The 24,195-nt window shown below is 48.4% G+C and overlaps 1 protein-coding gene across 1 annotated transcript in view; it reads right to left on the reverse strand.

Annotated features, from left to right (window-relative positions):
* inip (ints3 and nabp interacting protein) overlaps positions 1 to 4,871 on the reverse strand; it is a 45,545-nt gene extending 40,674 nt beyond the window's left edge. Inside the window, exons 1-2 of the mRNA XM_085993144.1 lie at positions 4,468 to 4,871; positions 310 to 354 (exon numbers count right to left, since the gene is read on the reverse strand). Coding sequence (XP_085849270.1) covers positions 310 to 354; positions 4,468 to 4,471 — 49 coding nt within the window. The 5' untranslated portion in view covers positions 4,472 to 4,871. The remainder of the gene's footprint in view (positions 1 to 309; positions 355 to 4,467) is intronic.
* Between the last annotated feature and the right edge of the window lie 19,324 nt (positions 4,872 to 24,195).

A 24,195-nucleotide genomic window follows, 5' to 3' on the forward strand; every position in this document is an offset into this window, starting at 1 on the left:
GGGAGAGAAGGGAGGAGAGGGAGAGAAGGAGGAGAGGAGGAGGAGGAGAGGAGGAGAAGGAGGAGAGAAGGAGGAGAGAAGGAGGAGGAGAGAAGAGGAGGAGAGAAGGAGGAGGAGAGAAGGAGGAGAGATTCGCATTTCTACAGCTTTTTACGATCCTGAGATGTTCCGAAGTGCTTTACAGCCAATGAAGTCCTTTTGAAATGTAGTCATGTTGTAATTTAGGAAAAGTTGTTGTTGAAATGCACTAATATTTCTATAAATAAATCTAGACACATGTATCTACAGAAACTATTCATGATATCTTACCTGGCGCTGGAGGGTTTGTTGTCATTTCTGTTGAACATCCAAAATCTACAGAAAAGAACAAGGTGTGAAGTAATTATCAGGAATAGAAATTGTAGATTGGGTGACAACTAGGAGGGGAAACTTGGAAACAACTGCAATGAAGCCCTGTCCTTCACAAAATCAACCACAGAAGCTGCTGAAAACACAATTGATACGAGATTTTAAGCCGTGGTAGTAAATCAACACTTTTGCATTGCCCCAATCACTGACAGCAAATTTTTCAACTCTGTATTTAAATATTTGCTTGCAAAGATTTGAGACCCAAGCAACAAAACTATCTGGAAGTAGAAACAGTGTATGAAGCTTCGGCACTGGTATTTCATATTGATTTTTTTGGACTGATAACAGATTTGAAGTGCAGCTGGAGTGCTTATGTGCCAACAACTCTCCCACTGCTACAGACAGACAGACGTCCTGGCCATGCCTGCAGATGATCTCTGGCACTTTATCCAGTCCAGTGGTTGTACTAGTTCTGTACCATTTTGGTATCTCAGCTCGTCAAACCAAGCTTGAATATCTGCAGATACAGGCTTTATAAAACACTGAACTGCAACAGGTAGCACATGGGTTTTCTTCAAAACTATCACTTGCCTTTATCCAATTGTAGCTTGGATGCAATTAATTATCAACCGAGGTGGTAAAGAAAAAAAGACATGCATTTATATAATAAGAATCAACTTTATTGTCATTGTTAGTGCACAAGTGCAGTACAACGAAATGTAGGCTTGCGGCTCCCGAGAGTGTACATTTAGATTAAGACATTTAAACATTCAACATTCATTTGGCTTGTAATACATTAACATAAACATAGCCATAATAAAGTGCATTGGCAGATGTGCAGGCTTTAGAGTTTATTTGTGGAGTTCAGTAGGATGACAGCCCTGGGAAAGAAGCTGTTCCTGAATCTGGTCATACGGGTGCGAATGCATCTGTAGCGTCTCCCAGATGGCAGGGGGGTGAACAGACTGTGGCTGGGGTGGGTAGGGTCTTTGATGATGGTCAGTGACCTCCGTAAACAGCGTTTCTGGTAGATGTTCTCTATGGTCAGTAGCCGGGTGCCGGTAATGCGTTGGGCAGTTTTGACTACCCGCTGCAGGGCTTTCCGGTCATAGGAGCTACAGCTGCCATACCATACTGTGATACAGTTCGTCAGGATGCTCTTTATTGTGCAGCGGTAAAAGTTAGAGAGGATCAGGGGTGACAGGTTACATCCCTTCAGCCTCCTTAGGAAATATAGGCGCTGCTGGGCCTTCTTCACCAAAGAGGAGGTATTGAGGGACCAGGAGAGGTCTTCCGTGATGTGGACTCTGAGGAACTTAAAGCTGTCCACCCTTTCCACCACAGCCCCATGGATGTGGATGGGGGTGTGACTTCTGCCTTTAGATTTCCTGAAGTCCACAATGATTTCCTTGGTTTTCTTGATGTTAAGGGCCAGGTTGTTATCGGCGCACCACTTTCACAACCTCAGAACGTTACAAAGCGCTTTGCAGCCAATTAAGTACTGTTGATCTGTGGACACTACTGTAATGTAAGAAACATGGTCACCAATTTGCACACAGCAAGCTCCCACAAACAGCAATGAGGTAACGATCAGATAATTAGTTTTAGTGATATTGGTTGAGGAATAGCTATTGGCCAGTTCACTGGGGAGCGCTCCCCTGTGTTCATTGACAGAAAGCCATGGAATCTTTTACGTCCATATTTTTAGGTAGGCGCATGAAACTAAAGGAACTTTGATACCAATGTTCCCTTTAACCTGCGCGGCTGCACAGCGCTCCAGGGGTCCCACGCAGCCGGTGAGCCAGCTTTTAAATTGAAAAAAAAAACCACGCATGCGCGCGGACTGTTGAATGGGCTGCATAGCCTGTTAAAGGGGCCAAACAGCCCAAAAGAATTTTACAGGGAACATTGCTCGATACCCTTTCACACTTATTTGTACCACCAGCAACAGCACCAACAAAGATGAACTTACCAGGTTTATGTTCAGCTGCATTGCAGACTCCGATTTAGTGGCTTCCAGAGCAACCAAGAATGACTATTACATTTGCAGCGTCACAGACTGAATGCATTTGTGGCCTGACATCAGGACATGGAGCAGCATCATGACATCAGTACAAAAATATACAAAACTGACTCAGTTGGTGCAATGATATCATAATGTGCTGCTTTTAGTCCTGCGTCGCTTTCAATGACCAGAGTTAGTGCTCGGTAATTCTTTCCCATTTAAATGGGAAACTAATTCCTGGCCACGTATCATAGTTACACATGTTTTCAATCTACACAGCAACCAACACCACTTATTACACATAAACATGAGATAGTGGTGTAGATAGGTCATTCCTGCACAACCCAGAATAAAAGATATGTGCCCTTTGAGAGGAGCAACTGGAAAGTCACAGTCAAGCCTTCTCATCCGATTTAACTATATGGTCCTCGAAGCACAAAGGATGATACACCATTTGTCAAACCACTTTCCAATTTTATACAGAATTTTTTGCAATTCAGGTTTGCAGTTGCTAAGTTTTGGGACAAGTCCAGAAACACAGATATCACACAAATCAGGAGGCAACGTCCCTTGGGTCTCATCACAGTTATTATGTGAGTAGGGAAGCCAAGCTTGTATCTGGAAGGAGCCACCAATGTGAATTGCCAAAAAGTTAAGAAATTGTTTGTCGTGGACCTACATGTCCAATATGCAAGTTAGGGCATTGGAAAATGGTTGCCAGGGTGCAAGCTACTTCATGAGAGGCAGACAACACTCAGGTTGCCAAGCTAAACAAGATGCCACATGGACAGCCAAGAACCATAGGAATGCAAACTGGAAATCTGACCTTGAAGGAAGTTAAGTCTGTATTGTAGGGAAAACTAAACTTATCTCAGAAATTTACGGCACAGAAGGCCATTCGACCCATTGTGTCTGTGCCGGATCTCTACAGAACCTGGATGCAAGCCAGGGGACCATAACATTTTAAGATTGGTTCCTAGGCCCATAGTTTGTAAATGGAGCTTGTAGACAGGCCACTTGGACCAAGCAGCTGGTGTACAATGGTGGGAATCTACCTCCAGACTTATTTAAAAAAAGGTAAATATATGAAGAAATGGGATATATTCAATGTAAAGTGTTTCCTTTAAATCGGTCATTTTATTTAAATTTCTTGCACTGAAAGGGTACATTACAACTTCAAGCAGACTTAAAAAAAAATCATTCTTGGGAGTTGTGCGTCACAAGCAAAGCCAGCATTTATTGCCCAACCCTAGTTGCCTGAGAAGGTGGGGATGGGCCACCTACTTGTACTGCTGCAGTCAGTGTGGTGAAAGTGCTCCCACAGCGTGGTTGGGTAGTGAGTTCCAGGGTTTTGACCTGGCAACGATGAAGGAACAGCGATATATGTCCAAGTCAGAATGGTGTGTGAATTGGAGAGAAACTTGGGAGAGGACGACAGCGCCAGCTGCCCTTGTCCTCCTAAGTGGTAGAGGTCACAGGTTTGGGAGGTGCTTCCGAAGAAGCCTTGGCAGTACTTTGTGAAAGCAGATGCAGTCAGCTTAAGTGACTGATCTGTAACATCAGGTGGTCATAAGCACTCTCACCAAAAGTCTATCTAAGGTACAGCGCATCACTACAGGATTCACATTTTATACGGGTTAACCAGCAAACATAACCTGCAGGACACATAAAAGCGGAGTTCTGATCAAAGGTCATCAACCTGAAATGTTAACTCTGTTTCTCTCTCCACAGCTACTGCCTGACCTGCTGAGTATTCCCAGCCTTTTCTGTTTTTATTTCAGATTTCCAGCATCCGCAGTATTTTGCTTTTGACATGAAAGCAGTACGTCCCCTGAGCCTCCCTCATTAACTAACAAACAGATAGTGCAGTCCTGACACAGAGAGAAAAACAAAGAGCACCACTTCACTACCACCAACGAGTGGCAGAATACTAAAGTATTAAAAAAAGGAAACTAAATTGCAAGTTGAACCTGTCCGATTGCAATACTACGGAGTGTTTCCAGCATTTTCTGTTGTTATTCCCGTTCTATTGCAACTGGCAATGTTCAAGAGAAAGCAAGCAGCCAAAAGTGAGTTAAAAACATACATGTGTAAATATTTTTTTAAAAACTGACCCATTGTGGAGATGGGCCGGTGCTGCCGGACCCTCCTCTTGCCCTGTCACTCAGCTTAAGGCGGGACAGTAGCTGCTGCCCTGGGATTGTCCTTCGCTTCCGGGACGGCTGACGTCACAATGTGCACGCGGTGGGCGGGGCAGTTGGCTCCTCGTTCGAGACCAGGCCTGCGTCCGACCCGAGGGGCCAATAACCACTTAATTAACCGGCAGCCGAGCCCTGCCTCCTATTCACAGCTACCGTCTTTCTTGTATGGACCGACCGAGCGACTCCTACTCCCTCCTCCTCTTTTGCTGCTCTCTATTTATTTAATCTCTTATTCGGCGAAAGATTAGTTTAAAAAAAAATGAGGAGGCCGCCAGTCGCGCAGCCGCCTTGACGCCGGCACGCATGCGCACGGCCCCCGTGACGCCAGCACGCGTGCGCACGGCCCGCCTCTGCGTCTAGGCTTTTGGTCTGCGCAGGCGCGCAGTGGCGTCGGTGAGAAGTTGTTGGCTGGAGAGGGAAGAGATGCTTTGAGGAGATGTAGTGAAAGTCAAATCGGGTCCTGGAGTCTGCAGGAATTAAAGATTAATCTGGACACTACTGTGAGCAATGCAGGAGAAAAATCATAGGGGCATTAAAAAACTTTTTTCCATTGAACACTTTTGTTAGTTCTAAAAATATTGGAGATGGGAGAAAAGGCTATTTGACTGGGTGGGGTGATTGGCTGCAGGAGGTTATATGATGAAACCTCCAGCAATATGTCCAACCAGATTTGGCAACCCTTAAACAAAAGTATAAACATTGCTATGAGTGATAGCATAAGAACACTTAATGTGCTTGTACCAAACATCTCCAGTTGCTCTCCTAGCTGGCGGTTAGGAACATAGGAATTGCTAGATGAAAAAACACCAAGCTCTACCTACCATTCTTTTAGTCGTATGATGATACAATGATAATGGAGTTGTTGGCTCATCATAGCAATCAATCAGTCCACAACAGACCCAGACATGACAAGGAAAACCCCAGTGGTGGAGAGCTTTGGGAACCGTAGGTCCAATGTCACCTCCCAAGCATACTACACTCATCACATGTCATGTCTCAAATTACTCATACAAGTATCCCAAAATGTTACTTTCTGAAAGTCTAATTTGCATTTGAATGAATCAATACTAACTGCTTCCAATTTCTCCCTAGAGAACCTTTCCATAGATTGACCACCTGCTCATTGAAATATTGTTTCCACAGATTAGTTTTAAATTTACTCCTCTTCAAGCGCAGACCATGTCCTCTGGCGCAGTTCTGGACAAGGTGAAACAATTCATCATGGTCTACATTATAGAGTTCCTTTCAAGTCCTAAAAACTGCAATCATACCACCTCTCAACCTCTTTTTAAGTGCCAAAATGCATTATTTACATAATCCTCAACCAAAGTACAACTTTCTCCTTGAATATTACCAACCTCTTGGCTATAGCTGGCTCCACACTGAAGATCATCATCTGGTCTAACCTGCATTTGTGTACTTTTATTGGTTATTTTATAATTAGATTTGCTGGTAAAATTACCACCTAGTGACTTATGATCACAAGATAATTACAGATGAGGAAAGCTGTTTGGCCCATTTTAATTCATCCATTTATAACAACCCTACATTCATCTATTGCTGGTCTAGTTTCTTAAATAATTCCAGCGTTTTAGCATCCACCTCTTTGCCTGAAGTCCCATTCCAAATGTTGATTATTATTTACGGAAAGAAGAACCTCCTGATATTAGTCCAGAAGCTGCCTTTACTAGTTTGAATCTTATCCTATTCCCACAGTTTAATTTAATTCGAGATTAACCTTTATCCATATCATTTATTAACTTACACAAGATCAACTCTTAAATGTCTCCTTTCCAGGTTGAAAAACCCAAGTCCCTCCAGCCTTTTCCTAATAACTCAGATCCCTGACAGTAAATATTGGGTTTTACGGTTCTTCTGTGCTCAGTGCTTGACTGTCTGCCTTGTTTCTCTGTGACCAGAACTAGGCACGGTACACAAAGAGTGGTCTGATCGTAGTACTGTACAGTTTGATCATGACTTCTTCTGACTTGTATTGCACTGTTTTATAGTTCAACATTCTGCAGCGGGAACGGTAGCATAGGGGTTTATGTTACTGGATTAATGATCCGGAGACGTGAGTTCAAATCCTACCACGGCAGCTGGGAAATTTTAATTCAGTTGATTACATAAATCTGGAATAAAAAGCTAGCATCAGTAATGGTGACCATGAAACTATCAGATTGTCATAAAAACCCATCTGGTTCACTAATGTCCTTTAGAGAAGGAAATCTGCCGTCCTTACCTGGTCTGGCTGAAATGTGACTCCAGACCCACAGCAATGTGGTTGACTCTTAACTGCCCTCTGAAATGGCCTAACAAGCCACTCAGTTGTAACCAATGAAAAACAATAATAAGAATAAAACCGGGTGGACCACCCAGCATCAACCTAGGCACCGGTTTCAGACATGACAAAGACCCAGTTGACCCTGTAAAGTCCTCACTAACATCTGGGGACTTGTGCCAAAATTGTGAGAGTTGTCCCACAGACTAGTCAAGCAATAGCCTGACATAGTCATACTCACAGAATCATATCTTTCAGCCAATGTCCCAAACTCTTCCCTAAGTATCGGCAGGACAGACCCACCAGAGGTGGCAGCACAGTGGTATACAGTCAGGAGGGAGTGGCCCTGGAAGTCCTCAACATTGACTCCAGACTCCATGAAGTCTCATGGCTTCAGGTCAAGCACGGGCAAGGGAACCTGCAGATTACCACCTACCACCCTCCCTCAGCTAATGAATTAGTACTCCTCCATGTTGAACACCACTATGGAAGAGGAACTGAGGGTAGCAAGGGCACAGAATCTACTGTGGGTCGGGGACTTCAATGTCCATCACCAAGAGTGGCGCAGTAGCACCACTACACACCAAGCTGGCCGAGTCCTGAAGGACATAGCTGCCAGACTGGACCTGTGGCAGGTGGTGAGAGAGCCAACACGAGGGAAAAACCTACTTGATCTTGCCCTCACCAATCTACCTGTCGCAGATGCATCTGTCCATGACATCATTGGTAGCAGTGACCACCGCACAGTCCTTGTGGAGTCAAAATCCCATCTTCATACGGAGGACACACTCCATCGTGTTGTGTGGCACTACCACCGTGCTAAATGGGATAGATGCAGAACAAATCTAGCAGCTCAAAAGTGGGCATCTATGAGACGCTGTGGGCCATTAGCAGCAGCAGAATTGTATTCCACCACAATCTGTAACCTCATGGCCCGGCATATCCCTTACTCTACCATTACCATCAAGCCAAGGGACCAACCCTGGTTCAATGAGTAGTGCGGAAGAGCATGACAGGAGCAGCACCAGGCGTACCTAGGGGTTGTTCAGCCCGATTGCCTGCCTCTCTTCCGCGGCTATGTTCGCACCCGGGTGGCCCTGGAGATGGAGCATGCAGTGTCCGCCGGCACACTTGAGGCCTTCCGAGATTGGTGGGCGCCGTGGGGACTGGAGTGCATCATCACACCGGCAAACCAAATTTTAATTTCATTTGTTAAGTTTTATTTAAAGTTTTATTAAGTTACAGTTAATTTACAGTTAATTTGGTTCAATAAAAAGAGGACCAGGCGTACCTAAAAATGAGGTGCCAATCTGGGGAAGCTGCAACACAGGACTACATGCATGCTAAACAGCAGAAGCAGCATGCTATAGGCAGAACTAAGCGATCCCACAATTAACAGATCAGATCAAAGCTCTACAGTCCTGCCACATCCAGTCGTGAATGGTGGTGGACAATTAAACAACTAACGGGAGGAGGAGGCTCCATGAATATTCCCATCCTCAATGATGGTGGAGCCCAACATGCGAGTGCAAAGGACAAGGCTGAAGCGTTTGCAACCATCTTCAGCTAGAAGTGCAGAGTGGATGATTCATTTCGGCCTCCTCCGGAGGTTCCCACAATCACAGAAGACGGTCTTCAGCCAATTCGATTCACTCCACGTGACATCACGAAATGGCTGAGCGCACTGGTTATAGCAAAGGTCATGGGCCCTGACAACATCCCGGTTGTCGTGCTGAAGACTTGTGCTCCAGCCTCTAGCCAAGCTGTTCCAATAAAGCTACAACACTGGCATCTACCCGACAATGTGGAAAACTGCCCAGGTATGTCCTGTCCACAAAAAGCAGGACAAATCTAATCTGGTCAATTACCACAAGAATCAGTGCTGAGACCACTGCTGTTCCCAATTTATATTAACGATTTAGACTTTGGAATCAAAAACACAATTTCTAAATTTGCGGATGATACCAAATTGGGGGGGGGATAGTCAATACTGAGGACTGCAACAAATTACAGGAGGACATTAATAAACTTGCAGAATGGGCAAATAATTTGCAAATTAAGTTCAACACAGATAAATGTGAGGTATTACATTTTGATAGGGAGAATAGGGAGGTCACTTATCACTTGGAGGGTGCGAGTCTAAGTGGGGCAGAGGCATAAAGGGATCTCGGAGTACAAATCACTAAAAGTTGCGCCACAGGTTAGCAAGGCCATAAAAAAAGCAAACCAAACACTAGGATTTATTTCTGGAGGGATAGAATTGAAAAGTAGGGAAGCACGGTGGCATAGTGGTTAGCACTGTTGCCTCACAGCGCCAGGGACCCGGGTTCGAATCCGGCCTCGGGTGACTGTCTGTGTGGAGTTTGCACATTCTCCCCGTGTTTGCGTGGGTTTCCCCCGGGTGCTCCGGTTTCCTCCCACAGTCCAAAGATGTGCGGGTTAGGTTGATTGGCTATGATAAATTGACCCTTAGTGTTAGGGGGATTAAATACGTGGGGTTACGGGGATAGGGTGGGATATGTGTTGATGTAGGGGTTACGGGGATCGGGTGGGATATGTGTCGGTGCAGGCTCGATGGGCCGAAATGGCCTCTATCTGCACTGTGGGGTTTCTGTGACTTCTGTGACTTATGCTAAACCTGTATCGAACCTTGGTTAGACCACACTTTAGAGTACAGTGTGCAGTTCTGGTTGCCGCATTATAAAAAGGATATAGAGGCACTGGAGAGGGTGCAGAGAAGATTTACAAGGATGGTACCAGAAATGCGAGGGTGTGGAGGAGCCACAAGAGACTCAGTGTACTTTAGTATAATCCCCTTAATTGTATTATAGTGCAGCCGGGGACTGCACCTTTAAACTGATTGTTACCTTTACAGTGTGTGTTTGCCTTTATCCTGCACAGTGACGTCATGACGCCGATCACGTGACCGCCAGTGGCGCGAAGAACGTGGGGACATCATGACGTCAGCTTAGAGAACTTTCCAGCAGTCTTCGACTACCTGGCATCTTGAACGAACGTGTTTTGATTTCCTCCTTGTAACACCCAGCAAACTTCGTTGTTATTAAATTCCAGTCTTTTAATCCATCGAGTTGAGCTGAATTATTTAGTTAGGAACCTCCGTTCCTACATTGGTGACCCCGATCTCGTCGAACAAACTTCAAAGAGAATTCAACATGAGCACAAATGCCGTCGCCCTCAAATTGCCTCAGTTCTGGGAGCAGCAACCAGAAGCTTGGTTCCTACAGACGGAAGCACAGTTTCACCTGCGGGAGATCATAGCGGATTTGACCCGTTATTTTTACGTGGTCTCTGCTCTCGACAGCGCCACGGCCTCGAGGGTCGTCAGCCTACTGAGCAGTCCACCAGACGAGGGCAAGTATGAGGCCCTCAAAGCTCGTTTACTGCAAATATTTGGCCTTAACAAATCAGAGCGCGCACGCAGGCTCATTGCCATGCCAGGCATCGGGGACTCAAAGCCTTCGGAATTAATTAGCCAAATGCTCACCCTACTTGGTTCGGAAAACCAATGTTTTTTATTCCGAGAACTTTTCCTCTGCCAGCTACCTGACGCGGTGCAGACAGCCTTGGCCAGCTCTGAGATCACCGACTGTGTTAAGCTCGCGGCAGAGGCAGACAACATTTTTGCAGTCTCACAGCAGTGCTGTGCAGCCACGAGGCGCCCTTCTCCTGCGCGTGTGAAGCCCAGCCCTCCTCCAGCAGGCTGGTGCACGTACCACGCCCATTTTGGCGCCAAAGCTCGATGCTGCAAGCCTCCCTGCAGTTTCTCCCCCCCAAAAAAATCCTTCAGCAAGCCATTGCCCTTCGAAAAGGACGACAAGCCCTGAAAAGCGCGTTCAATTTACCATGGCGGTCGGTTCAACGGGGAAATTACTTTATGTTACGGATTCCACAACGGGGAGGCGATTCCTCTGCGACACTGGGTCCCAGTGCAGCATTTTGCCAGCTTCCAGGCTGGATCTACAATCCGGCGGCTGCGGCCCTGCACTCGAGGCAGCCACTGGTGCGCCGATTCGCACTTTTGGGAAACGGACGGTTACCGTTACTTTCGGCGGTCAGCAGTTCCTCTGGCAATTTATCACTGCCACAGTGTCACAGGCCATACTAGGAGCCGACTTCTTTTGTGCAAATGGTTTCTAGTCGACGTCAAAAACTGCCGCCTTATTCACGCGTCCACTTACCACGCGGTGCCCTGCCACTGCAGCACCGCCGTGTCCTGGTCGGTCGCCTGTGCGGTACCAGTTCAAGACGGGTTTACACGCCTACTCAGCGAGTTTCCAGAGCTCACCCGGCCTACCTTCTCGGCAGCAGTCACGAAACATGGTGTGGCACACCATATCACCATGAATGGATCACCGGTTTACGCCCGGGCGCGCAGGTTAGAACCCAGCAAACTCGCGGCGGCTAAAGCCGAATTCCATACAATGGAGCGCCTCGGGATCGTCCGACGCTCCGACAGTCCTTGGTCCTCTCCACTGCATATCGTCCCCAAACCAGGTGGAGGGTGGCGGCCTTGCGGTGACTACAGACGACTAAACGATGCCACGACTCCTGACAGGTATCCCATACCTCATATCCAGGATTTCTCAGCACATTTGGCTGGAAACTCAATATTTTCAAAGGTGGATCTCATCCGTGGGTATCACCAAGTCCCGGTGCACCCCCAAGATGTTCCCAAGATGGCGCTCATCACACCTTTTGGCCTTTTCGAATTTCTCAGAATGCCTTTCAGGTTAAAAAATGCAGCGCAGGCTTTCCAGCGGCTCATGGACTCTGTTTTACGGGATTTGCCTTTCCTTTTTGTTTATCTGGACGATATACTCGTCGCTAGCAAGAACCCCAAGGAACACTTGTTACATCTACGCCAGCTCTTCACTCGGTTAAGCCAGCATGGCCTCATTGTCAACCCGGCCAAATGCCAATTCGGTCTCACCAGCATCGATTTCCTGGGGCACAGGATAACATCGGACGGCGCCGTTCCACTAGCCACCAAGGTCGAGGCTGTTACAGCTTTTCCACGTCCCCTCGCTGTTAAGTCCTTGCAGGAATTCCTGGGGATGGTTAATTTTTACCATCGTTTTGTCCCCAAGGCAGCGCAGTTGATGCAACTGCTGTATGAAGCACTGAAAGGGAAATCTGGCAAAGACCTCATCAACTGGACTCCCCAGATGGACCAGGCCTTCCTGGATACCAAAGCAGCACTGGCAGATGCAACCATGCTGGCACACCCTATTCCAGGTGCAACCATTGCTCTCACGACAGATGCTTCGGACTACGCCATTGGAGCGGTGCAGGAGTAGTGGGTAGACGGGACTTGGCAGCCGCTGGCCTTTTTCAGCCGCCAACTATGCAAGAACGAACGCAGGTACAGCATGTTCGATAGGGAGTTGTTTGCCCTGTTTTTGGCTATTCGACATTTTCGCTTTCTGCTAGAAGGACGCCCATTCACCGCGTTTGTGGACCACAAACCACTCACGTTTGCCATGGCCAAAACGTCTGAACCTTGGTCAGCGCGGCAACAGCGCCACCTCACCTTCATTTCGGAATTCACCACCGATCTACGACACATCTCGGGCAAGGACAATCTCGTGGCCGATTGCCTCTCCCGCGCTCCTGTCCTGGCAGTTAACCTGGGCGTCGATTTCGCTGGCTTAGCGGAAGAGCAGTTGGCTGACCCCGAAGTTCAAGCGTACCGGACCACGCCTTCCAGTTGGCAAGTCGCTGACGTTCAGTTCCACTCAGCAGGAACCACCCTTTTGTGCGACACGTCCATGGAAGTGCCTCGTCCCATAGTGCCGGTCGAGTGGCGCAAGAAAGTCTTTCGGGCGATACACGGGTTGTCGCACCTGTTGTGTATGTACCTTTAAGGGAATAACTGGTCTCAGACTGCAGTACCGGCAGTGACCACCCCTGTATAAAAGGCCCTAGCAGGCTTCTGTAGTTTCAGTTTCCAGGTTGTCTCCATTCAGTAAAGACTTGTTATAATCAACTCCTGCAGTCCGTGTCTCAATTATACACGGACATAATACTGGCGACGAGTAAGAAACAAACTTACCTGCAACTCGGCAGCACCTCAGGCGACGTTATTGAAGGTCGAAGCCAGAAGAAAGAAAAAAAAAAATCCAAAGAAACTCGAGAAACGGGCGTCGACCGTGGGCAACCGCCCTCCAAATCATCGAATTGAAAAGTGCAGGAGAGACTGTCGAGAGCCAGGCTTGGTCTCCAGTCTGTGGTTTCCCAGCTAATCGGGCTGGTGGCAGGTAGTGCACTGATACTTCCTGGGCTGCGGCGGGCTAGAGCTCGATCGGGTGGCTTTGCAACGCGGCCGGGCAGCGAGTCGGAAAGCAAAGAGAGAGAGAGAGAGAGGGTGGAGCACACAGGGCGCGGCCGGTGCTTCGCAGCCGGGCAGCGTTCGGACCTAAGAAGAGGGAGGGAAGTGTCCCAGAGGGTCCGCTCCACGACGGGAACGGTTCTTCAATTAACGGAGCAAATATTGAAGCACGATAGAAAAATAAAAATACCGCGGAGAGCGGCGTTGGCAGCAGCGGCAGCGGCGGGAAAGCGCGGGAGGCGCCATCTTAACTCAGCGGGGAAGAAGGAAAAGCGCGGGAGGCGCCATTTTGATACATCGGGGACGAAGGCAAAGCGCGGGAGGCGCCATCTTAGATTTTCAAGATGCCAAAGACTGGCGATATCACTGCCTTCGATAATGCAATAGAAGACTGGACCACGTATGTGGAAAGAGTCGAGGTATATTGCGAGGCAAACGAAATAGCCGATGAGAAAAAGGCATCGGTATTGCTAAATTTAATGGGCGCAAGAACGTACGGCCTATTGCGGGACCTGATTACTCCAGCCAAACCGAAGGCGAAGAGTTTTAACAAAATTGTTGCTATCCTACAGGAACACCTAAATCCTACACCGCTGCTGATAGCAGAAAGATTTAAATTCCACAGGAGAAATCAGCATAAAAATGAGAGCAATGCTGATTACCTTACGGAACTACGCAAGCTATCAAAGCACTGCCAGTTCGGAGTAGGACTGGCAGATACCTTACGGGACAAATTTGTCTGTGGACTCCTGAGTGAAGGAACCCAGAAGAGGTTACTCTCAGAGAAAGAGCTGACGCTAGATAAGGCTTTCAGCGTGGCAGTATTGTACGAAGCAGCAGCAAGGGGAGCTGCGGAAATACAACAAAAGCCACAGGAATACGGCACCCACGAAATGACACGGGGATTTGCAAAATGTTATCGCTGCGGCAGAACAAACCATGACCAGAAGGACTGCTGGTCCAAGGGCAAAATATGCAGGCAATGTGGAAAGATGGGACACATTGCATGAGTTTGCAGGTCTGGGAAGAAGACCAACGACAACAAAAAGGCTACTAAGGAACCATACAGGAAAGTACAAAAGATGACGGACAGTAGTTCCGAAGACCAGATGAGCGATAGTGAATCCGGGAACAAGAGACTAAGCTGTCTCAAACTTCACAACATAATCGCAAAAGAGGATCACCGAACCATTTGGGTCACCCTCACGATAGCAGGGTCCCAAGTCAAAATGGAATTGGATACAGGATCAGCTCTAACCATCACGAATCGACGAGACTACGAGCAGCTATTCTCACACATGCCCTTGAGAGAGACATCCATTGTCTTGAGGACGTATACGGGGCAAAAAGTATACCCCAGAGGAAAAATAAGGGTGCCTGTTGAATACAACGGCAAGAAAATACAGAAATTGTATCTCTACATTCTGCAAGATGGTGGACCACCGTTATTGGGACGTGAATGGATCAGAAAGATAAGTTTAGACTGGCACTCCATTCAGGCACTGACGGTGGCTGGTAAAAAGGATGACGACGTCACTCCTGGACGATTGTCTACAATCTTAGCTGACGCCAAAGAGGTACTTCAACAAGAACTGGGCACTCGTAAAGGCGTAACCGCCTCGATAAAAATAGAGGAGAATGCAATTCCCAAGTTTTTCAAAGCAAGACCGGTACCATATGCAATTCGCCCAGCCGTCGAGGCAGAGCTGGAGAATCTGGAGAAGGCAGGCGTGTTATCTAAGGTAGACTGGAGTGAGTGGGCGACACCCATCGTTCCTGTCATGAAGAAAACGTTAAACAATAAGTCTGAGGAGCCAAGGAAGGTTCGCATCTGTGGGGACTTCAAGGTGACGGTGAACCCAGTCCTTCACACAGTACAATATCCTCTTCCAAGGATAGAAGATATCTTCGCCTCACTATCTGGAGGGAAGCGTTTTACAAAAATTGACCTAGCACAAGCATATTTGCAGATGGAGGTTGAAGAATCCTCTAGGAAGTATCTCACGATAAACACTCACAAAGGTCTTTACTGTTGTGTCCGTGTGTTAATAGAGACACTGAAGGCAGGAGTTGGTTTCACAGGTGTTTACTGAACAAAGTCTGGAGGTGAACTAACTGATACAACACAATATACAGGCTTATATAGCCCGAGTGGCCATTACCGGCATTACAGTACACAGGGGGCTCTTAAAGGCACATACACTACAATTCCTCCCCTTTTAGCCAACCAGTACATAATATTTTAAGTAATCATTAATTACATGTTACAAGAACAATAATCTACACATTGCTGCAGTTAATCAATTATAAGTCAGTCTCTCTGGAGGCTTCCTGACTCGGTCCGGATAACGCCTCGGTGGTGTAATAGTTTCTGGTGGTGTAGTCGGTACTTTTGACAAGGCTGATTCGGCTTGAATGCCAGTGTCGGGTTCATCTGGTTCCAGTATCACCGGATCGGAGGTAGATACTATGGGTATCTCTACTTCATCTTTAGGCGTATAGGGTTGTGGTGTAGGTTGTCCCTTTTCGGATGACTCTATGATTTGGTCAGCATGGCGCCTTATTATGCTTTCTCCAATGTCCACGGTATACATCAGCGGTCCTAGTCGTGTGCAAATAGTTCCAGGCTGCCATTTCTCGGTACGGTAGTCCCGGGCCAAAACTTGTTGACCTATCTGGAAGGTTCTAGTTGGCCTTTCATTCATGCCTTGAAATTGCCAGTTCTCCACGTCCCTTCTGATGCTTGGCTTGATCAAATCCAGCCAGCATCTTAGGCTTCTATTGAAGAACATCATGGCGGGAGTTTGGTTTGTAACCATATGTGTTGCATTCCTGTATGCAAACAAGAAGTTATCTACCTTATGCTGAAGTTTTATGTCTTCATTACCCATGGCCTTTATGGCCTTCTTGAAGGTCTGGACAAACCTTTCAGCCAATCCATTGGTGGCAGGATGGTATGGGGCGGACGTGTAGTGCTTAACCCCATTGTTTTTTAAGAACTTCCTGAATTCTTCGGACACAAATTGCGGTCCATTATCAGAACAGATTTGTTCAGGTAGCCCATTCCTGGCAAATATGGTCCTTAATACTGTGATGTTTTTTTCCCGTGGTGGTGGAGGACATCTTTATTATCTCCGGCCACTTGGAGTGTGCATCAACCGCGATTAAGAACGTTGAGTCCATAAATGGACCAGCAAAGTCGATGTGTACCCTTTGCCATGGAGATGAGGGCCACTCCCATGGATGTAGAGGGGCTTGTGGTGGAGCGTTTTGGACCTTCTGGCATCCTAGGCAGCTCTTGGTCATTTCTTCGATGTCTCCATCGATACCTGGCCACCATACAAATGCCCTGGCTAGGTTCTTCATTTTCACTCCACCCAGATGCCCCTCGTGAAGCTCCTTTAGAACTTTATCCTGGAGTTTGGGTGGAATCACCAATCTGGATCCACACATCAAGGTTCCTCGGCACACTGACAGCTGTTCTCTTCTTTGCGAGAATGCTGGCAACAGTGGTTCGCCATGTGCAGGCCATCCCTTCACTGTTAAATCGTAGACTCGTGAGAGAGTCGGGTCATTTCTCGTTTCCCTTTCAATGGCAGAATTTGTTACTGGTAGACATTCGACTATGGTAGAGTGGAACATCTCCACTGGGTCTACTGTAGGTGCCTCTTTTACCGTTGGCAACGGTAGGCGCGATAAACCGTCAGCATTCCCATGCTGTTTTGATCCTTTGTATTCTATGTCATATTGGTGTGCCCCTAGAAAAAGGGACCACCTCTGTAGCCTTTGCGCTGTCATAATGGGAACACCCTTTTTAGGGTTGAATATGGAGATGAGGGGTTGATGGTCAGTCAACAAGGTAAATTTTTGTCCGTGTAGGTAATGGTTGAATTTCTTCACTCCCCATACCAGGCTGAGTGCTTCCCTGTCGATTTGGGCATAGTTACGCTCAGCTGAGTTCAATGAGCGTGACGCAAAAGCTATCGGCCGTTCCGAGCCATCAGGGAATTTATGCGATTATACCGCTCCTACGCCGTAAGGGGATGCATCGCACGCCAGTCTGATTGGCAGTGATGGGTTGTAATGAGCCAAAACTTCCTTGGACGTGATTAAGTCTTTGCATTTATGGAAGGCACGTTTACAGTCTTCGCTCCATTTCCAAATTACTCCTGTTTGTAGCAGTTCATTAAGAGGGTGCAGAAGAGTTGATAAGTTCGGTAAAAATTTATGATAGTAATTTATTAATCCCAGGAACGACCTTAATTGTGAAACATTTTCAGGTGCTGGGGCTTTTATGACTGCTTCAATTTTTTCAGGTGACTTATGCAACCCTTCCTTATTAATTATGTGGCCACAATATGATATTTGATTCTGGAAAAATTCGCACTTGGGGCGATTTGCTCGTAGGCCCCATTCTCTCAGCCTAGTGAGCACCTGCTCCAAATTGGCAAGGTGCTCGTTGTCGTTTTCTCCTGTTACAAGGATGTCGTCTAGGTAGCATTGAGTCCCCGGAATTCCTTGGAGGACTTGCTCCATAGCTCTTTGCCAGATAGCTGGAGCTGATGCTACTCCGAAAACCAGTTGATTGTACTGGTACAGGCCTTTGTGTGTATTTATCGTGAGATACTTTTTAGAGGCCTCTTCAACCTCCATCTGTAGATATGCCTGTGCCAAGTCAATTTTGGTGAAACGTTTCCCTCCGGATAGTGAGGCGAAAATATCTTCTATCCTCGGAAGAGGATACTGTACCGTGTGAAGGACCGGGTTTACAGTCACCTTGAAGTTTCCACAGATGCGAATTTGTCTCTGTTCTTCAGATTTATCATTATTCAATGTTTTCTTCATGACTGGGATGATGGGTGTTGCCCACTCGCTCCAATCTATCTTGGATAATACGCCTGCCTTTTCCAAATTCTCCAGCTCTGCCTCGACTGCTGGACGAATTGCATATGGCACCGGCCTTGCCTTAAAAAACTTGGGAATTGCCGCATCTTCCACTTTTATTGAGGCGGTGATGCCTTTCAAGATTCCTAGTTTCTCTTGAAACACTTCCTTGGCGTTGGCCAAGATGTCTTTTAATCGTTCAGGTATGACGTCATCATCATTTTTTTCCTTACTGGTCACCGTCAGTGCCTGAATGGAGTGCCAGTCTAAACGTATCTTCCTGATCCATTCACGTCCCAACAGCGGTGGACCACCATCTTGTAGAACGTATAAATACAACTTCTGTATTTCCTTGCCGTTGTATACAACAGGCACCCTTATTTTTCCTTTGGGGTATACTTTCTGCCCCGTATATGTTTTCAAGATAATGGATGTGTCTTTTAAAGGTATATGCGGAAATAGCCGCTCGTAATCCCGTCGATTTATGACGGTCAGAGCTGATCCTGTATCTAGCTCCATTTTAACTGGGGACCCTGCTATCGTGAGGGTAACCCAAATGGTCTGGTAATCTTCTTTGGCAATTACATTATGTAATTTGAGACAGCTTAGTCTCTTGTTTCCGGAGTCGCTATCGCTCTTCTGGTCTTCAGAGCTACTGTCCGTCATCATTTGTACCTTTCTGTACTTTTCTTTATTGATTTTTTTTTTCCTGTCCGTGGTTTTTTTTTGTCCAGATTGGCATACTCGTGCAATGTGTCCAATCTTTCCGCATTGCCTGCATGCTTTGTCCTTGAACCAGCAGTCCCTCTGGTCATGGGTGGATCTGCCGCAGCGATAACATCTCTCGAAACCCTGTGTCATTTCATGGGTGCCGAAGTCCTGTGTCTTTTGCTGTATCTCTGCAGCTCCTCTTGCGGCTGCTTCGTATGATACAGCCATACTGAAAGCCTTGTCCAGTGTCAAAACTTTCTCAGAAAGCAGCCTTTTCTGTGTTCCTTCACTTAGGAGACCGCAGACGAATTTGTCTCGAAGAGAATCTGCCAGTCCTGCCCCGAATTGGCAGTGCTTTGATAGCTTTCTTAATTCGGTGAGGTAATCAGCGTTACTTTCATTCTTGTGCTGATTCCTCCTGAAGAATTTGAATCGTTCCGCTATCAGCAGCGGTGTTGGGTTTAAGTGCTCCTGTAGGGTATCAACAATTTCCTTAAAATTCTTGTCCTTTGGTTTGGCTGGAGTGATTAAGTTTCGTAACAGCCTGTATGTCTTTGCGCCCATTAGATTTAGAAGTACTGACGCCTTTTTTATCATTTTCTATTCCATTTGCTGTGCAATATACCTCCACTCTTTCCACATATGTGGTCCAATCCTCTATATCGTTATCAAAAGCGTCAATATTGCCAGCCTTAGGCATCCTGGAAAAAAAAGGCGCTTTTCTTTCTTTCCTGCAGAAAAGATATGGCGCTTCCCACGCTTTCCCGCCGCTGCTGCTGCTGACAACGCTGTTTTCCGCGTTTTTTTTTCATTTACAGGTGGAGACTCGTTCCTGCCGGACTCTCTCTGCTAGGTCCGAACGCCGACCTGCTTTGCAGCGCCGGCCGTCTCCCGAGTGCTACCCCCCCATCTGTTTCTGCTTGCCTCCGCCTTCGCTGCTTGGCCTCGCTGCAGAGCCAGCAGATGGAGCCCCAGCCCACCGCCCAGGAAGGGTTATTGCAGTACCTGCCACCAGCTTGGCTAGCTGGTGAAACCACAGCTTTTCTTTTTTTTTTCTTGATTTTCTTCGACTTTGGACGTCTGAGGAATCGATGTCCTTGAGGTGCTGCCGAATTGCAGGTAAGTCCGTTTCCAATTCGTCGCCACTGTTGTGTCTGTGTGTTAATAGAGACACTGAAGGCAGGAGTTGGTTTCACAGGTGTTTACTGAACAAAGTCTGGAGGTGAACTAACTGATACAACACAATATACAGGCTTATATAGCCCAAGTGGCCATTACCGGCATTACAGTACACAGGGGGCTCTTAAAGGCACATACACTACATTTACCAGTATAATCGACTGGTATTCGGAGTAGCATCAGCTCCGGCGATATGGCAAAGAGCGATGGAACAAGTCCTGCAAGGGATTCCGGGGACTCAGTGTTACTTGGACGACATCCTAGTGACAGGTGAAGATGACAGTGAACACCTTGCCAACCTAGAGCAGGTGCTCACTAGACTACGTGAACATGGGCTACGAGCCAATCGCCCTAAGTGCGAGTTTTTTAAGAAACAGATATCGTATTGTGGCCACGTGGTTGATGAAGAGGGGTTGCATAAGTCCCCTGACAAAATTGAAGCGGTAGTTAAGGCTACAGCGCCTGAAAATGTGTCGCAACTGAGGTCATTCCTCGGATTGGTGAATTACTAACATAAGTTTTTGCCGAATTTGTCCACAATTCTGCATCCACTGAACGCCCTACTACGAACGGGAGTAGCATGGAAATGGAGCGATGAATGTAAGCGGGCCTTTCAGAAGAGTAAGGACCTAATCACTTCAAGAGAAGTATTGGCTCACTACAACCCATCACTACCGATAAGACTGGCGTGTGATGCGTCTCCCTACAGTGTTGGGGCGGTACTGTCACATAAATTCCTTGATGGTTCAGAGAGTGATGCACTATCAACAACACCAAAGACTACGAGTTGAACTTATACGAAGTAGGCTTTTATTGACTAAGAACTGGAGCATGCCTCTGCTAGTGGATCCATCCTAAGAGCTCCCGGGGGAAGGGTGGTGAGTCACCTTTATACCCGGGCTTAGGGGTGGAGCCAGGGGCGGAGACATGCCCGGACCTGTACAGAGTTAACAGTGGTTTACCACATTCACCCCTCGTTTAAAAAAGAGTCCGGTGGGGTGAAGTGTTTCAAAAGTTCGTATACGAAAGTCTCTCCGGGGGTCTTGTCTGCCGTAATGATCTTCGTGGTGCCGGTTGCGGCGGTTCTTTGCCCGCGGCCGCTTCTCGCGTGGGACGGAGCACTGGCGTGTCGTCCTCTCGGGGTAGGGATGGCACCGGCATGTCGTCAGTTCGTGGTAGACACCCCGGTGGTGCATCGTGGGTAGTGGTGGTGGGTGGAGGTAGTGGATGGTGATCGATGGTGTTTCGGGTGGTACCTGAGGGTGCGAGGTCTCGAATTGAGACTGTGTCCTCCCGCCCGTCAGGATACGCCACGTAGGCGTTCTGTGGGTTGGCGTGGAGGAGGTGAACCTTTTTGACTAGGGGGTCCGTCTTATGGCTCCTCACGTGTTTCCTGAGCAGGACGGGTCCCGGAGACGTCAGCCATGGTGGTAGTGATGTCCCCGAGGTGGATTTCCTGGGGAAGACGAACATCTTCTCGTGAGAGGTGGCGTTTGTGGCAGTACAGAGCAGTGATCGTATGGAGTGGAGCGCATCGGGGAGGACATCTTGCCAGCGGGAGATTGGGAGGCCCTTGGATTTTAGTGCGAGCATGGCGGTCTTCCACACCGTTGCGTTCTCCCTCTCTACCTGTCCGTTACCCCGGGGGTTGTAGCTGGTAGTCCTGCTCGTGGCTATGCCCTTCTCGAGCAGGTACTGGCGCAGCTTGTCGCTCATGAACGACGAGCCCCTGTCGCTGTGGATGTAATTGGGGAAGCGAAATATGGCGAACAGGTCGTTGAGGCACCTGATGACTGTGGCGCTGGTCATGTCCGGGCAGGGGATGGCGAAGGGGAAACGGGAGTACTCGTCAATAATATTGAGGAAGTACGTGTTGCGGTCAGAGGAGGGAAGGGGCCCCTTGAAATCGACGCTGAGACGTTCGAAGGGGCGGGTGGCTTTAATCAGGTGTGCCCTGTCTGGCCTATAAAAATGCGGTTTGCATTCGGCGCAGACCTGGCAGTTCCTGGTCATGGTCCTGACCTCCTCGATGGAGTAAGGCAGGTTGCGAGCTTTAATAAAATGGAAGAACCTGGTGACCCCCGGGTGGCAGAGATCATTGTGGAGGGTCCGTAGCCTATCGACTTGTGCGTTGGCACATGTCCCACGGGATAGGGCGTCTGGGGGCTCATTAAGTTTCCCGGGCCGGTATAAGATATCGTAGTTGTAGGTGGATAACTCGATCCTCCACCGCAATATCTTATCATTTTTGATTTTCCCCCTTTGTCTGTTGTTAAACATGAATGCTACTGACCGTTGGTCAGTGAGCAGGGTGAAACGTTTACCGGCCAGGTAATGCCTCCAGTGCCGTACAGCCTCCACTATCGCCTGGGCCTCCTTCTCGACTGAGGAGTGTCGAATTTCGGGGCCCTGGAGGGTCCGTGAAAAGAAGGCCACGGGTCTCCCCGCCTGGTTAAGGGTTGCGGCTAGGGCGAAGTCGGATGCATCGCTCTCCACTTGGAAAGGGATGGACTCATCCACTGCGTGCATTGCGGCATTCGCAATGTCCTCTTTTATGAGGGTAAAGGCCGCACGGGCCTCTGCCGTCAGGGGGAAGGAGGTTGACTTGATGAGGGGCCGGGCTTTGTCCGCATAGTTGGGCACCCACTGGGCGTAGTAAGAGAAGAACCCTAGGCATCTCTTCTGGGCTTTTAGGCAGTGGGGGAGGGGTAGTTCCAGGAGGGGGCGCATTCGGTCGGGGTCGGGGCCGATGACTCCGTTTTCCACCACGCAGCCAAGAATAGCGAGGCGCGTGGTGCGGAACATACATTTTTCTCTGTTGTATGTCAGATTCAGCCGTTGGGCCGTACGGAGGAATTTTTCTAGGTTGGCGTCATGGTCATGCCGGTCATGGCCGCAGATGGTGACGTTGTCTAGATAGGGGAAGGTGGCCTGCAGCGCGTTCTGGTCAACCATCCAGTCCATCTCCCTTTGGAAGACCGAGACCCCATTGGTGACGCCGAAGGGGACTCGGAGGAAGTGGTAGAGGCGACCGTCGGCCTCGAAGGCCGTGTACTGGCGGTCCTCAGGCCTGATGGGGAGCTGGTGGTATGCCGACTTCAGATCAATCGTCGAGAATACCCGGTATTGTGCTATCTGGTTGACCATGTCAGATATGCGGGGAAGTGGGTATGCGTCTAATTGCGTGTATCGATTGATCGTCTGGCTGTAATCAATAACCAGGCGCTGTTTTTCGCCGGTCTTCACTACCACCACTTGGGCTCGCCATGGGCTGGTGCTGCCCTCGATAATCCCTTCCCTCAGGAGTCTTTCTACTTCTGATTTAATAAAGCTCCTATCCCTGGCACTGTACCGCCTGCTTTTAGTAGCAATTGGCTTGCAGTCTTTGGCGAGGTTAGCGAACAACGGGGGGGGTTTGACCTTCAGGGTGGACAGGCTGCATACTTTGCGCGGCGCCGTGTTTAAATTCTGCCGGCTGCAGACTGTAAGTGGGGGCAGGGGCCCGCCATATGCCATCGTGACGCTCTCCAGATGGCACTGGAAGTCTAATCCTAGCAGTACGGGAGCGCAGAGCTGTGGCAGGACGAGGAATTTAAAATCACTGTACTCCACGCCGTTCACTGTCAGAGTCGCTACACAGTAGCCGCCGACGTCCGCCGTATGGGACTTTGAGGCCATAAAGACCTGGTGGCGTGTGGGCATAACCGATAGGGAGTAGCGTTGCACCGTGTCGGGGTGGATGAAGCTCTCCGTGCTTCCGCAGTCGAAAAGGCAATTTGTGGCAAGGCCATTTACCTTTACGTTCATCATGGACCTGGCTAGTTGATGGGGCCTAGATTGGTCCAGGGTGATGGAGGCCATCGTCGAGGTCGGTGGGTCGCTGTAGTATTCACCCGCGCCAGGGGCATGGTCTCGAAATGGTGTCCAAGATGGCGGCTCCCCCGCGGCTGGTGGTGCCCAAAATGGCGGCCTGCACGGTTCACACGCTGCGCTGCTGGAATTGGGGGTCGATTTCGCCCTGCACACTCTCGCGTAGTGACCTTTCTTGCCGCATTTGGAGCAGGTCGCGTCCTTTGCTGGGCATTGCTGTCTGGGGTGCTTGGCCTGGCTGCAGAAGTAGCATTTCTGGCCTCTGGTCATTGCAGCTGTAGTTGGGCTGCTGGCGGCTTGTGGCCTTACCGGGTCCCAAGATGGCTGCTCCCGTGACATCCACGTGGCCATCCGGTCAGGGGGGTAG

Source organism: Somniosus microcephalus, chromosome 1 (genome assembly GCF_052327205.1).
Source record: "Somniosus microcephalus isolate GS21.2 chromosome 1, FLI_Smic_1.0, whole genome shotgun sequence".
Taxonomy (NCBI): Eukaryota; Metazoa; Chordata; class Chondrichthyes; order Squaliformes; family Somniosidae; genus Somniosus; species Somniosus microcephalus.